The sequence below is a fragment of the Bidens hawaiensis genome, unplaced genomic scaffold (assembly GCF_021521415.1).
Source record: "Bidens hawaiensis isolate Kalapana, Puna unplaced genomic scaffold, B.hawaiensis_p1.1 tig00030319_1, whole genome shotgun sequence".
In the NCBI taxonomy this organism is placed as follows: domain Eukaryota; kingdom Viridiplantae; phylum Streptophyta; class Magnoliopsida; order Asterales; family Asteraceae; genus Bidens; species Bidens hawaiensis.
The window spans coordinates 141,153-157,582 of record NW_027495060.1 but is presented as its reverse complement, the minus strand read 5'-3'; the positions used below and the strand labels follow the sequence as shown (position 1 = coordinate 157,582).

The window sequence follows — 16,430 nt, the reverse complement described above, 5'->3', positions numbered from 1 at the left end:
GTCCGATCGACGGATAAAGCAAGTGGAGGTTAGCCGGTGATGCACCGGTGGTGCATTACTATTAACACCACTGGCATATGTGTTCGTAAATATCATGTTGCGATGATGATAGTGTATAATTAGGGATGCTGTAGACATTTACTAGTGTATGAGTATCAAACTATCAGATGAAATGGTTAGTTATCTTTATAAAAACCGTTATTACACACCCGAAGAAATTAGGGGTGTAAACGAGCAGAGGCTAAAAGTAAACTCGTTTAATAAACTATCCTGATACCGAGCTTCATTTACCGAGCTCGAGCTAGCTCATGAGCATAAACGAGTATAGTTGAGCTCGGGCTCGGCTCGACCCATTTGCACCTTGCTGGAAATGTGAAATTCAATTTAATTCCATGACCAGTTTGATCCAACAACCTGAGTTACTATTGTGATATATTTTAACATATATCATATTCTTTTGTAATGTTTAGATTGTCTTTTATTTTTATTATAATTATTATCATTTTATATCTTCTTATCTTATCACAATATACACATGTCAATTTATTACTGTTTGCGTCGTGAATATAATAGGAGATACTATCTCACTGATGTCATATACCCTTACTGGGATGTCTTTGTCAGGTTAATAACTTCTCAACAACTTCGGATTCACAAGTTCGCTAAACTAAACATCAAGAGGTTGTTAGAAAAGACATTGAATGAGCATTTGAAGTTCTACAAGCTCGCTTTACATTTCTTTGACACACATGCCACTATCAACACCATCAGTGCATCTCCGTAACAAAGTCTTTGTATACAATAGTAACAATACCCTTAAAGAGACATCATTGTATACACAAGTAGTTATGATCACTATGTTAGTGGTTTAGTGAAAACTGAAGTTATGAGTTAGTAATGTGTAAAGTTACTTGAATTTCCATTTTTATTCTAACAAGGCAAGTGCAAATAAATATACGCGGTTATTACGTTAAAAAGCACAATCACAACGTAACAAACTCAAGTGGCTAGAGCTTGGATTTGTTGTCCCAGTCTGTATCATGCATTCTTGTGCGTCTATGGCCGAAAACACTAACATGGTTGGCAAGTTTTTGGAAAGAATCACTTACCATATGAGAAACAGTTATATTGTAATTAGTGTCAAAACAAATATCAACATGGACATCAAAACACACACCCAATGAAATATTTCTTTACTTTATTTTCAAAATTTCGAATATAACATAGACTCGCAACAAAATAATATAAAAAATGTGTATAACGTATAGACCAGGCCGACCTCGTGGATTTTTAATACAAAGGGAAGGGGGCTTCTGCTTGCTTGTATGCCTTCAAAGGCTTCAACCATAAACAAATAAAAACAAAAACAAAGCCACCCATCCACCATTTTATAATTCAGCTACACTGTGTCAATTTCCAAGAAACCCAAACCTTGTTTGGCGAGTATTTACCATTCGATCCTTTGGGGATGACGTTTTTACTACGCCTGCTTGCCGCATAAGCTCTGTAATCATAGCCAGATGTATGAAATGAGACTCCCAAAATATGCATCAAAACTCAAAATTTTATAATAACATTGTTTACAAATATTACAATCCAGCCAATCCTTTATTTCATTTTAGGCAAAAGGTTTCATTAACTTTTTGGCCCAACAATGCCAAAAAAATAAAGGTTTCATCAACTTTATTACTCTATCACATAGGTCTAAAAGAGCTAAAATGAGCTTAAGCCTAATGGAAGATCCTAATAAACAAGCTAGAGCCCGAGCTCATATGGAGTTTAACTAAGCTTAAACGAGTCTACTATTTATATAAATAAAATAAAATTTATTTTATATAATAATTATAAAATTACATGATAAATATGAATATTATGATAAAAAAAACTAAATAATATATATTTTGTTATATATGAAATTAATATATAAACAAAATAATTAAATTTTTTTACAAATAATAAATGAACTGAACTCGAGCTAAAAAGTTTATTAACGAGCCAAGCTCAAGCATTAAAAACATAGTGTAAAACGAGTCGAGCTCGAACTCTCTCTTAAATTGAGCGACTCAAGATCGAGCTTGGTTCATTTAAACCCATGTACTCTCTTGGGTCTTAAGTAGGTATATAATATATATTCACTATTTATTTATTTATTTTACCTATTTATTTTATAACAGTGATTCATTGTAAGTTCTGATTTTCTAACCTGATTTTCACTAAATGTGTCTATATACATATACAAATATATATACACATACGCAAAGGATACAAGTATTTGAAATAATACAAAAAAAAAAAAAAAAACTTGCCTCGTTTTCTTTCAAGCTCTTCAGCTAGTTCTTCTTTCCATCTTCTTTGCCTCTCGGAGAAGCTTGCACTATAAACATAATATCTTAATTTTCAAGACTCAGTTTCATATAATAACCACAAGTAAAAGTTTTTGCATTAACAAACCTTGGACTAATGGCATCTTTCTGAGACTCAAGAACATTCTCATTCATTTGACAATGCTGAGGTGACCGAGGTTCATGAGGATTTTGATCATTAATATACGAGACACGGCGCTCAGATTTATTACCAGGACTACTAATATACGACACATCAACAGCAGAAGATAGCCTCCTTTTAAACAACCTGTTACTATTAGGTGATTTGCTTTTAGGAGGTAAGTTCAGGTTTGTTGATGAATTTTCCTTGTTTTCAATTCCAACAGGAGAAATAGATGCATTTAAGGAATTATAAAACTCTTCATATAGAGGTGTTTGCATCTTCTTTAAATCCAAAGCCTGTATGACAACAAATAGTCAACAAAAAAGTCGAGGATTTTACTTTCGTAGTGTTCATTGATAGAAAAGAAAGTAAACATGCAAACAAATCTCACCTTCTCATCTATAAATGCTCTTATCTTTTCTTCTGTAACTTCTTCATCTTCTTCGATTCCGGAAGCCCCGTTAGGAAAGGTGAAACCGTCATTATCTAATTCTACAGGGGCCTCTGCAGTAATTTCAGAAACTTTATCTGGAAACAAATTAACTGCTGTATCTGGGCCCACTTCTGGACTTCCATCAAACTGACAGTGCCAGTCATCATCAGGCTCCATCATGGGATTATAACTCTGTTATGAGATAATAACCAGTTAGCAATTTAGCATTAAGATGAACCATATTTTCAAGAATGGTGTATGTGCATGTGTTTATACCTTATTGATGTCATTAGCAAGTGAAGTAGAATCTAACTTCATAGATTTGCCAGCCATGAGATCATCATCATCCATCTGACACATGTCATCATCGTATCTGCTTGAACCTAACATAGGTCCTCCAGAATATTTTTCAGGGTATATAGTTGAGCACCTCACGCTATTCATATCGTGAGCGTCCACCATGCCACCATGTGTTTTAATCTCTGAACTAATGCTGCATTAGCAAACAATTTTCATTTGTTATTACAAAAGATAGAGGTGGTTAGAAATGAGCCGGCTGGGTTGACCCTAGCATTTGTCCAAATATTTCAATAGTTATAAACAATAATTGTGTCAAATATGATAACAAAAAACTTATTATTTAAAAAGTAACAAAACTTTATGAATAAATGTAGAAGGTGTTATTTGACTGTTTGACCCGTTAACCTGAGCCTACCCATTCATTAACAAATGGGTCAAATGGCCACCACCAACAAAAACTAATTTAAGGCATAAACTAAGTCAAAAATATCTTACAGATTCCTAGGTTCCTTCCTAGATGTCCGTATTTGATTGCCAGGGGTATCCTGATATCACAGAAAAGTGTTACAAATTTGTATAGAAACGGTTAAAGTATACATGATTTTTGAGAAATTGAATCAAGAAGGCAAGAAAACTGACCATAAGTGATGTCCGAAAGACAGGATGAGTCTCGTTATACTCCCCGGTAACAAAAGGATGCTGCAGAGAATCAACACACACCATAAATAACAAATTTCTATTTACTAAAAAAAACTAGACATTACATTCCTATTTAGTGACTACATATAAAAGTTGTCATGGAGAATCACCTGTAGCAGCTCTGATGCATTAGGCCTGAGACCTGGTTCCCTGCAAGCACAATTAACATTAAATGCAAGAAATAAAAACAAAAACTTAAACAAGCAATGAATATTATTAAGTTAATACGAAGAGGGTACACTTGTAGGCCATACATAAAAAAGAGAAGTTATGAACAAATTACTAGGTAGTTAGGCACATATATAGAATGAAAAATAAAACACAGGAATAAAAACAAATTTCATACTTTTGGAGGCATTTTAACAGAAAATCCTTTGCATCAGCAGAAAGATGGTCTGGTATAGGTGGATGAGCTTTTGTTGTCCCTATATGGAAGAGGGCAGCAACCTGTAGGAAACATGCATGATTTAGTACATTATTGATAGATAAAAACTGATTCTAAACATATAAGAAACGGACAAATTTCAATGATATAACTTATAACTTATAAGAAACAATCATAATGCACATATATGTATGCAAATACCTCCTGATATTGCTGGCTCCATGGAGGCTTTCCGGTTGCCATTTCAATAACAGTACATCCAACACTCCATATATCAGCAGAGCTAAAACAAAATAAAGCAAGCTCAATCCATCTAATAGTCCAGTTAAATGTATAACCGAAAAGATAAGAAATAATAATAAATATAGCATGATATGTATTTATTCACTTACAAGCTATGGCCAGTCTGGAGTATAACTTCAGGAGCCATCCAATACGGAGTACCCTTCATTGACTTGGCACCAGTCATTGTAGCCTACAGAACATTATGCAACCACACTGTTTACAAACATAATTATCTGAGACTGAGAGGAATAAATATTATATATAAAAGAGCACACATACCAACTCTACAACTTTCTTAGAGGCCCCAAAATCTGCAAGTTTAATCTGTCCTTTATTATCAACAAGTATATTTGCCCCCTGCAAGAGTATTTTGGAACATAAATGAATATACATGACTATATCCATACATTACAACTTTTACAAACTCACACTCACATACTGAGCTATTTTCAAATGCATACATACCATGGGCGGATTCACTTACATGTGAGGGGGGGGGGGGGGGTAAAGACCCCCACTCAACTTTGGATCTATAGTGTAGAAAGTTTATTTATCATGATAAAATTGTAAATAATTGATAAAAGGCTCCCTTCTTTGTGTTTGTGTTTAGTATGCCATTTTACTTGTGAAAAATATTTAAAAGAAGAAGAAGAAGAAAAAATGTTGCAGAGGATATGAGGTTATGGAAGAAGTGCAGGAAAGAAAGAGAAAGTGGGGAAGAAGAAGATAAGATAGGAATGAGAAAAAAATGAAAAAACAATAATATTTAAGTGTACTTTTTTAATTAGAAAGAAAAAGATATTCTATTAATTATTAAACAAATCCACTTATTAAAATTTGATTAAGTTTTAAATATTAATTATCATACTAGTAATATAATTAAAAGTTATAATATTAACAACATTTACTATTTTAATTTGTTAAAAGTTATAATATTAACATTTAATTTATTGTTTAACTTTTCATATAACTCTTTATCCATTTAATCATTCAACCTTTTCTAAATCTATTTATATGGCCTCTTTTCTTGGTTTACATATTTTCGTTACATTCTCGTTCACGGATTAACTAAAAAACTCGCCAATTAATGTGTTACCCATCTTAAATTACATTACTAGAAGTCGGATAATAAAATCAGCTTATTTTTTACCCGACCCGACCCATATTTGCCCCCCACTGACTAAAAATCCTGGATCCGCCACTGATACATACACATGAGAAGTTAGAATATACCTTAATATCCCTGTGCATGATACCATTTTTGTGGAGATACTCCAGCCCTAATAATAATTGCTTTGTGTACATTCTTATCACCTGATCCATGTATAAGAAACAGATATAAGTTTCAACTTCCAAACATTAGAAACTAAAAAAAAGAAGAGCAAATTGTCTGCTATATATTATGTGTCTTTAGAAGGGAAAACATTTTTCTAACCTAACAAAATTTTCTTATAAAAGGATTCAATCAGTTGAGTCGTTGAGATTCAAAAATATGATAGCAGTAACTTACAGATTCAGGGAAGGAACCAAATTTTCCAAGGAGTGACGAGATGGATCCACCGGGAACAAATTCCAGGAAGATATTCAATGATGACTCCTCCCTACCAGTTCCTAGGTACCTCTGTAATCACATTAAGAAAGGAAAGATTCATTAACCTATGACAGGAATTCCCATTTGCCAAATGCAAGATGATAAAATATATAGACAATTACACTTACAACAATATTTGGATGTGAAAGATTCTTTAAAAGCTTCACCTCTTCTTCCAACTCGCGGATATGAGCCTATAATGCGTTAAATTTTGAATTTAGTAAATTTTGAAATCTCCGTACATAATCATTTTTGCTATGGCATAGAAGTTCAGGTACCATGTCTTCACAATTTGTGCAATACATATACAAAAATCAGTGTAGTAAAAATCAGAATTAACCGGCACTCCAACAATCCAATTTCACCTGATCGACCCATTAATCTGTAGTCGGTCAAATCAGACCTTTTTTTATTTATTTAAATTATTTTGAAAGGCAATCAGACCATGTTTGTGTTATGTGACCTTTTATAAGTAAATTTTCAAAATTATAAAAACCCCAAAATCCAGTTAATCCCTATTAACCTCTAGTCGGTTACCCACCGCCCGACTAGCGCCTAACGAGTTCTAAAACACTGAGAAAAATATTGTTTGTTTTTACAATTGCGTCTAAAACTTGTAATGTATACATTAGTAAAGTACTAACTATATTAGTTACAGACTAAATTAGATCATAATTCATTAACTAACAAATCACTAGTTAGCAAACAAGTGTACATTTAAGCTTATCCAAATCGACACACCTGCGTTTTATCCTTCGAGGCCGAATTCACAACAACCGAAACCTGCATACAAACAAGTCAAAACACAAGTCAACACCACATCAACAAGTCAATCAATCAATCAATCAATCAATTATGATATTCATACCTGTTTAACAGCAAGCAGCTCACCGGAATCCAAATTCATCCCCATATAAACCCTACCAAAAGCTCCACAACCAATTAACTCCCCTTTCCGCCACCGGATCTGCGATCCGGCCTTGTCTTTCCTCACATTCCCACTCGGAGGCGGTAACCGCAACGCCTTCGAAAACAGTCCGATTTTCGACTTGCGAATACTCGAACCGATCTTTTCGACGAATCCTCCAAACGAGCCACCGACGGTGTCGTCATTTGGTTTGAAGACTAGCGATCGGCGAACGGATCCGATGAAGTCTTGCATTGTTTGGTGATGATTGAAGTGTGTGTGTGTGTCAAGTGAACCGTTGGAGAAAATGGGTTTCAAAAATGGGAAATAAATAAATAAATGGGAGTTAACGTTGGAGTTAACATTAGTCATTACTACCCACTTAAAATGTCTCACTTTTATTATTATTATCATATAATATAATAATAGAAGTTTGGCGAAGCAATCATGTGATTGGTCGCCAAACTTCCTATTTGCTTTTAATTTGTTTTACATTTTAAATATCGTGTCGGTTCGCTGCTGTAAAATATAGGGTTTTTTTTTCTCGTTGATGTCGTCAAATGATTTCAGCCAAATTCGCGCAAGCTCGCGCTCGCAAGCCAAAGGTTTTTTCCCGTGAGTTATTTTAGCCCATCGATTATGGACGAACTCGTGTCAGGTCAAGGCAACAACGCGTCTATATTTTTGGTTTTCGCCGTGTTTTTTTTTTTTTTGTAAATATGTTAATTTGTTGTACTTTGAGTGTGGACGAATTAACTTATTGTTTTAATTTTGGAGTCGTAACCTGATACCAACCGAACCTGTGTCGGATCACCACCACAACACATGGTTTTCTATGTACGATTTAGTCTCGGGAAAAGTCGATTCCGACTGAAGTCGCGTTAGTTCGCAAACGTAACGCGTGGGTTTTTTTATCACTTTTTTTGTCCATCATTTCCATAATCAACGAATTCGTATCAGTTCGCAAATGCAACACGCCAGTAGACGCACCGCATGATTTGATAAGTTGTACGAGCACGACTGTCAATAAAATCAACAAGACCGTAAAGATAGTGATCGTATCGAAACAGAATCAAAAGACAAATTAACAACAAGCCGTATGACCGTTTGGATCTGTGAAAGAAAGCAAGCTGAAAGAATGTGTTGCAGTTCATAAAACTCTCGTTGCTGCTTTAAATGCTGCAATAAGTAAGTTTTACTTTTTCTTTATAAACCACCGGGCAATTCTATATCTAATATATTATTATTTTTCTTTTTATAGGATGAAAAAACCCATGTGCAGTAGAATTTCCATACTCGACCTACTTTGAAGGCTGCCTCTTGTAACAACAAACGAATTAAGCTTCCAAACAATTATAATACATTTAATAGTTCATGCTTCAATTATTATTTAATCCACCGAACATACATGTGGGCCTAAAACTCAAAAAACCTTAGAATTAATTGCTTGAAACATCAAATCGTTACAACCTTGCGTTGAATACTAAAAAAAACATGTGCATATCATGATTAATCATAATTTTGTCCAACTAATTAACAAAAATCTATAATTACCCCATTAATCTAAATGCGACACAATAGGCATGTATAGTAGGGCAAGAGTCTCAACATATGGTTTTGGTTTAGTGACATAAAAAAATCTTCGGTTATTAATTTATATATTAAACTTCCTTCAATCCTAACAAAAAATATTACAAGATCAGTTTAATTAAAAGATACTAAATATTTTTATTTTTTAATCAAATGATCATTGGTGTGGAATAAATAGGTATGATTTGGCACCTCCATATTTAACAAGGCAAAAACCACATGGTTTGTCCCCACAAACCAATATCACACTGCTAGTTTGCTACAATTGAAAGTCTGAAACCGTGAGATAAGTCAATTACCAAGAATATCCTCTAACCCTACTATCTTGCATCACATCCAACCATCTTCTTATATCTTTGTCGGGTTTTTAAGTTTGTTTAGAGTTTAAATGCGTTACTTTTCGAATCAAATTATTGGAGTGGGTCAGATAGTTGGATTTTTAGGTGTCCTATTTCTTCATTTGAAACTATCTTAAATACTTGAATTGTCACACTCAAACCTAAGGCAGAAATACCGGAGCGCGAACTGATTGTTCACAGCTCACAAGGTACTATAATGTAATTATAATTTGACAATATCTAATTTATTTATATAAAATAACAAGTCATAAACAAGTAGATCAAGTATAAAGAAATTACAAAATGATATCAAATAATTCTTGAATAAGTTTTAACCCTCTCCAACATACTTTGAGGTGCTGTAGTGTAGTGCACTGTCGAAACACGAAATGAAATCTGACCTGATCCATGACGATGTTTCCACGGATTTTGAGATGAACGAACCACGTCTTGATCTTCTTCTTCAGCTGCTGGTGACCTGCGATGGCTTTTTGGGAGTGTGGAGGTGACTGCTAAGATATCCTGAGGATTTCTTGTTTACAGACACAAAAAAGTGGTGGTGGCTCTTATTGAGCATGACCCACTAATAAGGAGGTGGAGACCTCCTTATATAGAGAGCCTCATGGCCACCATCATGATACCCTAATGGGCCTAGCCCAGTTAGGGTTACCTCCACAAAACCCCCTCAGCCCCATAACATTGTATTAGTCCAGGTAATAAAATAAGCCAAACATAATAGATTTAGGGCGTAGAACCGGGTTTTAGTACCATACCCCTACAAGCCCCCCAAGTCCAGCGTTGCTCCTGGGCGCGCAAGCGTCTAGGTGGAGCGCTGGACTTTATAAGGTGTGAGGCGGTTTTTTCCCTTTTCTTTGGCCTTGTCTTTATTGTCTTTTGAGTTTTGGGAGGTTTTCTTCATGATGGTGACATGTTGTAATAAAAGCCTGCGCGCGAGGCGACTTACGAGCTATAGGAATAATGAAGCATGCGCGCATGGCGGCTTACGAGCTATAAGAATAATAAAGCTGGCGCGCGAGGCGACTTATGAGCTATAATAATAGTGGAGCCTGCGCGAGTTGCGGCTTACGAGCTATAATAATAATGAAGCTCGCGCGTGAGGCGACTTACGAGCTATAAGAATAATGAAGCCTGCGCGCATGGCGGCTTACGAGCTATAAGGATAATAAAGCTGGCGCGCGAGGCGTCTTATGAGCTGTATGAATAATAAAGCTTGCGCGCGAGGCGTCTTACGGGCTATAAGAATAATAACAGCCTGCGCGCGAGGCGTCTTATGAGCTGTATGAATAATAAAGCTTGCGCGCGTGGCGTCTTACGAGCTATATGAATAATAAAGCTTGCGCGCGTGGCGTCTTACGAGCTATAAGAATAATAAAGCTTGCGCGCGAGGCGTCTTATGAGCTGTAATAATAATGAAGCTTGCGCGTGAGGCGACTTACGAGCTATAAGAATAATAACAGCCTGCGCGCGAGGCGTCTTATGAGCTGTAATAATAATGAAGCTTGCGCGTGAGGCGACTTACGAGCTATAAGAATAATAACAGCCTGCGCGCGAGGCGTCTTATGAGCTGTGTGAATAATAAAAGCTTGCGCGTGAGGCGACTTACGAGCTATAAGAATAATAATAGCCTGCGCGCGAGGCGTCTTATGAGCTGTGTGAATAATAAAAGCTTGCGCATGAGGCGACTTACGAGCTATAAGAATAGTAACAGCCTGCGCGCGAGGCGTCTTATGAGCTGTATGAATAATAAAGCTTGCGCGCGTGGCGTCTTACGAGCTATAAGAATAATAAAGCTTGCGCGCGAGGCGTCTTATGAGCTGTAATAATAATGAAGCTTGCGCGTGAGGCGACTTACGAGCTATAAGAATAATAACAGCCTGCGCGCGAGGCGTCTTATGAGCTGTAATAATAATGAAGCTTGTGCGTGAGGCGACTTACGAGCTATAAGAATAATTACAGCCTGCGCGCGAGGCGTCTTATGAGCTGTGTGAATAATAAAAGCTTGCGCGTGAGGCGACTTACGAGCTATAAGAATAATAACAGCCTGCGCGCGAGGCGTCTTATGAGCTGTGTGAATAATAAAAGCTTGCGCGTGAGGCGTCTTACGAGCTGTAATAATAGTGGAGCTTGCGCGTGAGGCGGCTTACGAGCTACTTTATGTCCCGCGCCACGCGCAGATGTTGCATGCGCGTGCGCGTAGACTTTGGTATGTGTTATGCGCCACGCGCAGATGTTGCATGCGCGTGCGTGTAGACTGTGATATGTGTGAGCATGTGATGCATAAGCATGTGTAATATGCGTGAGCATATGTGATGCGTGAGCATATGTGGTGCATGAGCATGTGGTATGAGGATTCCCAACCCTTAAGTTTGGCGCGTAGCTATATGGGATATTATGAGGATTCCCAACCTTTAAGTTTGGCGCGTAGCCATATGGGATATTATGAGGATTCCCAACCTTGAAGTTTGGCGCGTAGCCATATGGGACATTATGAGGATTCCCAACCTTGGCGCGTAGCCATATGAGATATGATGAGGATTCCCAACCTTGAAGTTTGGCGCGTAGCCATATGGGACATTATGAGGATTCCCAACCTTGGCGCGTAGCCATACGGGATATTATGAGGATTCACAACCTTGAAGTTTGGCGCGTAGCCATATGGGACATTATGAGGATTCCCAACCTTGGCGCGTAGCCATATGGGATATTATGAGGATTCCCAACCTTGAAGTTTGGCGCGTAGCCATATGGGACATTATGAGGATTCCCAACCTTGAAGTTTGGCGCGTAGCCATATGGGACATTATGAGGATTCCCAACCTTGGCGCGTAGCCATATGGGATATTATGAGGATTCCCAACCTTGAAGTTTGGCGCGTAGCCATATGGGATATTATGAGGATTCCCAACCTTGAAGTTTGGCGCGAGGCCTGATGCGCGCATGCACGGCGATGGAGTGGTGACTCGTGAATGCGCGTGCATGGCGGAGGTCTCTTGCGCGAAACCCAGATGGTGGTTTCCGCGGCGGCACATGCACGGCTGCGGAGTGAGAATCTGTGGGCGCGCGTACATGGCGGCGGAAGTCTGGCAATTTCTAGATCTGCAATTTTAGAGTCAGACCTGCAACTTTAGACCTAAAATCCAGGTCTGTAATCTAGATCTAGATCTGTAAATCAGATCTAGGTAGATCTGAAGCTCGGAGCAGATTTAAAACCATCACAGATCCGGAGACCTGATCATTCGAATCAGGCTGTTTCTTTTTGCACAGATCTGGAAGCCTCTTTTAGATCTATGGATCTTTTTGAGCTTTAATAGAACAAGCCTTGAAGCCTTTTTCTGTAAACTTCCAGATCTGGGTTTTTCCTGGGAGAGATCTGACAGCCGAGATGAAGATCGAAGGGTAGTTCGTTGCCGTCCCACGGATGGCGCCAATGTCGAAACACGAAATGAAATCTGACCTGATCCATGACGATGTTTCCACGGATTTTGAGATGAACGAACCACGTCTTGATCTTCTTCTTCAGCTGCTGGTGACCTGCGATGGCTTTTTGGGAGTGTGGAGGTGACTGCTAAGATATCCTAAGGATTTCTTGTTTACAGACACAAAAAAGTGGTGGTGGCTCTTATTGAGCATGACCCACTAATAAGTAGGTGGAGACCTCCTTATATAGAGAGCCTCATGGCCACCATCATGATACCCTAATGGGCCTAGCCCAGTTAGGGTTACCTCCACAAAACCCCCTCAGCCCCATAACATTGTATTAGTCCAGGTAATAAAATAAGCCAAACATAATAGATTTAGGGCGTAGAACCGGGTTTTAGTACCATACCCCTACAATGATATCATACTTTGAGGTGCTGTAGTGTAGCGCACCAAACGAGGTATTAAATTTTTGTATGGTTTGAAACTATAGCGCAAACAAGCATCATCAAAACAAACATGTCTGTTGCCTTGGATTTGGATCAGACTTTAACCCTCTCCAACATACTTGGAGGTGCTGTAGTGAACCAACCATGTATTAATTGTTACCGGAAAATCAAATCATGCTTAGACAGTACATTGCCTTCCTATTTATACTCCTGTTGATTCTTTACACCTTCACCAATCACCTAACCTCCGCGTTGTCATCAAGAAATTAAATATGACCGGAGATATGAATTCAACCGAAGCAAATGTTGGTTTCACGACGGCTCACCATCCCCAGCGGAATCGCTTTCTTATCGATAGGTATCTTTATTGAGACCATTCCCATCGGTTTGGTTTTTCTTGTTACCTTTCGGTCGGTTGATTTCAAAAAATCTCAAACTATAGTGAACGGTTTGGTTTGCGGTTGATATAACAAACTAACCGTAATATATAATTATATATATATGTTTATGTTATATACGCTTCATTTAAGATAAATACTCTGAAGTTGTGAAGTATGAACTAGGCTAATCATATTTGGTTAACTGGATGCAAATGGATTTAATTGATAGTTTTGACAAAACATATCATCCACCCTTTTAAGTCCTAAACACAAGCAAATTAGAATTAGAGATTCGAAAAACCGTGAAACCAATCCGTTACTAACGGATCTCAATGGTTCGGTTTCAGTTTTTAATAACCAAAAACCGTTACTAACGCTTTGGCTATGGTTTAACCTAAAAATCGTCTAAACCGGACTGTGAACAACCCTATTAGACATTAAATTTACAACATAATTAGATTAAAATACCATAACAAATTAAAATATCAAAATTATAACATAATTTTTTTTTAACAAATTTAACTTAATTTCATTTCATGGTAGAAACATAGATATTACATCAACATAGCAGGTAGGCGGGCAACAAGCTACGCCGTCACCTCTTTCTGAATTGCAAACCCTAACCTGCTAAAGACATACCCTGCCCCTTTGGAGTCGACACATTGCTATGCACAACCCGTTGGACCCTGGTTAGGAAACGGATAGCTTTCGGTGCCAAGGAGCCAAAGGTATCAAAAGCCAGGGGGACAAAAACATGTTGGTTCTCTTCGCAGGCTTTAGCATGTTTCTCCACCTTCTTCGTTTCAGCCCAAATATATTATATTAAATTAAAATATCATAACCAAATACATTATATTTACTTGATCTAGAAATGGAATTATTTCTATTTTATATTTTAAATAAAAATGCTATTTTTGAGTTTCTGTTATTTTTTTGGTTGGATTGTGAGTGGGAGTGAAAATTTAAGTTTGGTTGAGTTGTGTTGGTGAAAGAGAGATAACTTAATTTTTTGATAAAAAGTTGAGTTTGGTTTGGTTGTGAATGGGAATAGTTTGATAGCCGAGCTTAATCGATCCTAAAAGTAAGCTCGTTTAATAAAGCTCAAAAGCTAGCTTGAGTATGATTTTGAGTCATCCGGAATTTAAATCCCAGTTAACTAAATTCTAATAATATGTTAATAATAATGCAGTGCTACAATTATTGCGGTCTACCTAGTGATGCTCCCCGCATACCTCGACATGATCACGTTCAACAAGACGTCCTACGGCATGGAAGGCGATGTGATGAGGAATATTTTCCACATATTCAGCGGGGCCATAACCATCACGAGCGGGTTTCTTTTTGGTATCTTTCTGGCGTCCAATGGGCGCTACCCTTGGTGCGGCAGAGGACTCGTTATCTTACTTATTTTCATAGCATTCGGGATTGAGCTGATGTTCTTCTTTGGCCTCTCGGTGATTAAGGCCTTCGAAGACCTTGGTTGGGTTCGGAAGTAACAGATTGAAACTAGTTTAATTTTTCTTCATATTTAATCGTATTAAATTATCATGTATGGATTAGAACTATTAAAATAAATTTGTGTTGACTTTTAAATTAATGTCCACAAACATGTAACATTGTCTCGACCATGTTCAGAAGGTTTCCGAACTCCTAAGTGATTTTATGTTAGAAATGCGTTCTTTGGCCATTCGATGCTTGGTGCAGTAAACACAAATACAAAACTGCACAACAACAAGAAGCCTGCATTTTTACAAAATCATATAAAATCAACAAGTTGGGTCAGATTTGTTAAGTCAAACTGGTCATTATTGTTACGGACTGAAACCATTGTAAGGTATGGGACTTGTCCCACATCGGTTGTATGGGCAACTGATGTGGGGTTTATAAGCCAAATGGGTTCCCTCACCTATCGGACTAGCCTTTTGGGTTGAGTTCTTCTGTTCACCTATCGGACTAGTTTTTTGAGTTGAGTTTTTCTGTTTGGCTTGTAATAATTATGATGCATACAGATCATAAATATATCAAGGGGCAATATGGGAATACATAAAATTTGACACTATAGAACCTTAACCTAGACTTACAAATACAACGGACATTATGAGGAAAATTTATACATACTAACAATATTATGGTAATCACGTTCAATGACGAGTTACTCAAACATTAATAAGGTTCATATTAGCTATATGCTTATTTTGTAACAACGGTTTTGGTTTTCCATTAATTAAAACCAAAAAATCTGAATCAGACGAACTGAAACCAACGGTTTGGATTTATGTTTTAGTAAAAACCAAAATTTTGGTTCGGTTTCTGTTTGCATCTAATTAAAACCAAAACAAAATAACCAAACCCAAACAAAAAATGACATTTTTGTTTTATGCTTATGTAAAAACCAAACCGTGGTGAACTAATCCACCGGCCTCAACCGCAACCCTGTGAACCCAACTGTGGTGGTTCCATAATCTGTTTGTGTGAACTTGAATGTTCCAAAAAAAATATTCAATCAAAATAAACGATCTACATGTGTTTACTAAGACTCAACAAAATAAACTGTTTAATATACTAATACATAAAAAATGCATCAAAATGAGCTAATGATATATTTTTTTTTAGTAACAAGGCACTGAAACTAAATAAATAAATTAAGGCCCAAAAATATAATTAGTACATGAAGTTGGTTATCACAATAATAATTAAAATAACCATAACCAACTAGTTTAATGTCATAATGATGTAAGTATTTCTTTTCATTACAATCCAAACAAAACATTATTTGCTTTAAAATGAGCAAAATGTTAATCGAAGGGTTCATATTTACATAGACATTATAATATAATAATATGCAACAAAATCCATACCCTTGCACCCATTATGCCTAAACTAAAATGCAACAAATAGATGAACATCTCTACATGTATTCAAAGGGAAGAAAATGTGGTACAAAAGATGCATATCTTGTGTCAAACAAATCTATCGGATCTAATAGTTCATGCTTCAATCATTATTTAATTCACCAAACATGTGGGCCTAAGACTCAAAAAACCTTCGAATTGATTGCTGGAAACATCAAATCGTTACAACCTTGCGTTGAATACTAACAAACATCATTTTTTAAAAGATTTTCTTGATCAAATAATAATAATAATAA

General features: G+C 36.8%; 1 protein-coding gene across 1 annotated transcript; it reads right to left on the bottom strand.

Annotated features, from left to right (window-relative positions):
• Nucleotides 1–1,106: 1,106 nt before the first annotated feature.
• On the bottom strand, nt 1,107–7,439 carry LOC143580317 (mitogen-activated protein kinase kinase kinase NPK1-like). Its single transcript, XM_077063381.1, has 17 exons — nt 7,049–7,439; nt 6,922–6,963; nt 6,309–6,374; nt 6,100–6,210; nt 5,823–5,903; nt 4,869–4,946; nt 4,697–4,779; nt 4,506–4,587; nt 4,266–4,366; nt 4,030–4,069; nt 3,860–3,919; nt 3,716–3,765; nt 3,197–3,413; nt 2,879–3,112; nt 2,452–2,783; nt 2,307–2,374; nt 1,107–1,504 (listed from the first exon to the last, which is right to left on the bottom strand). The coding sequence occupies exons 1-17, from the start codon at nt 7,340–7,342 to the stop codon at nt 1,410–1,412; spliced, it is 2,034 nt and encodes a 677-aa protein (XP_076919496.1). The 5' UTR covers nt 7,343–7,439; the 3' UTR covers nt 1,107–1,409.
• Nucleotides 7,440–16,430: the final 8,991 nt, after the last annotated feature.

What these genes read in the sequence shown, in the direction of transcription:
- LOC143580317 (XM_077063381.1), bottom strand. Translation starts at nt 7,342, where the DNA reads ATGCAAGACTTCATCGGATCCGTTCGCCGATCGCTAGTCTTCAAACCA. An exon ending in ATGCATCAGAGCTGCTACAG is followed by an intron (nt 3,920 to 4,029) that starts GTGATTCTCCAT and finishes GATTCTCTGCAG; the next exon opens with CATCCTTTTGTTACCGGGGA. An exon ending in TTGCTAATGACATCAATAAG is followed by an intron (nt 3,113 to 3,196) that starts GTATAAACACAT and finishes ATCTCATAACAG; the next exon opens with AGTTATAATCCCATGATGGA.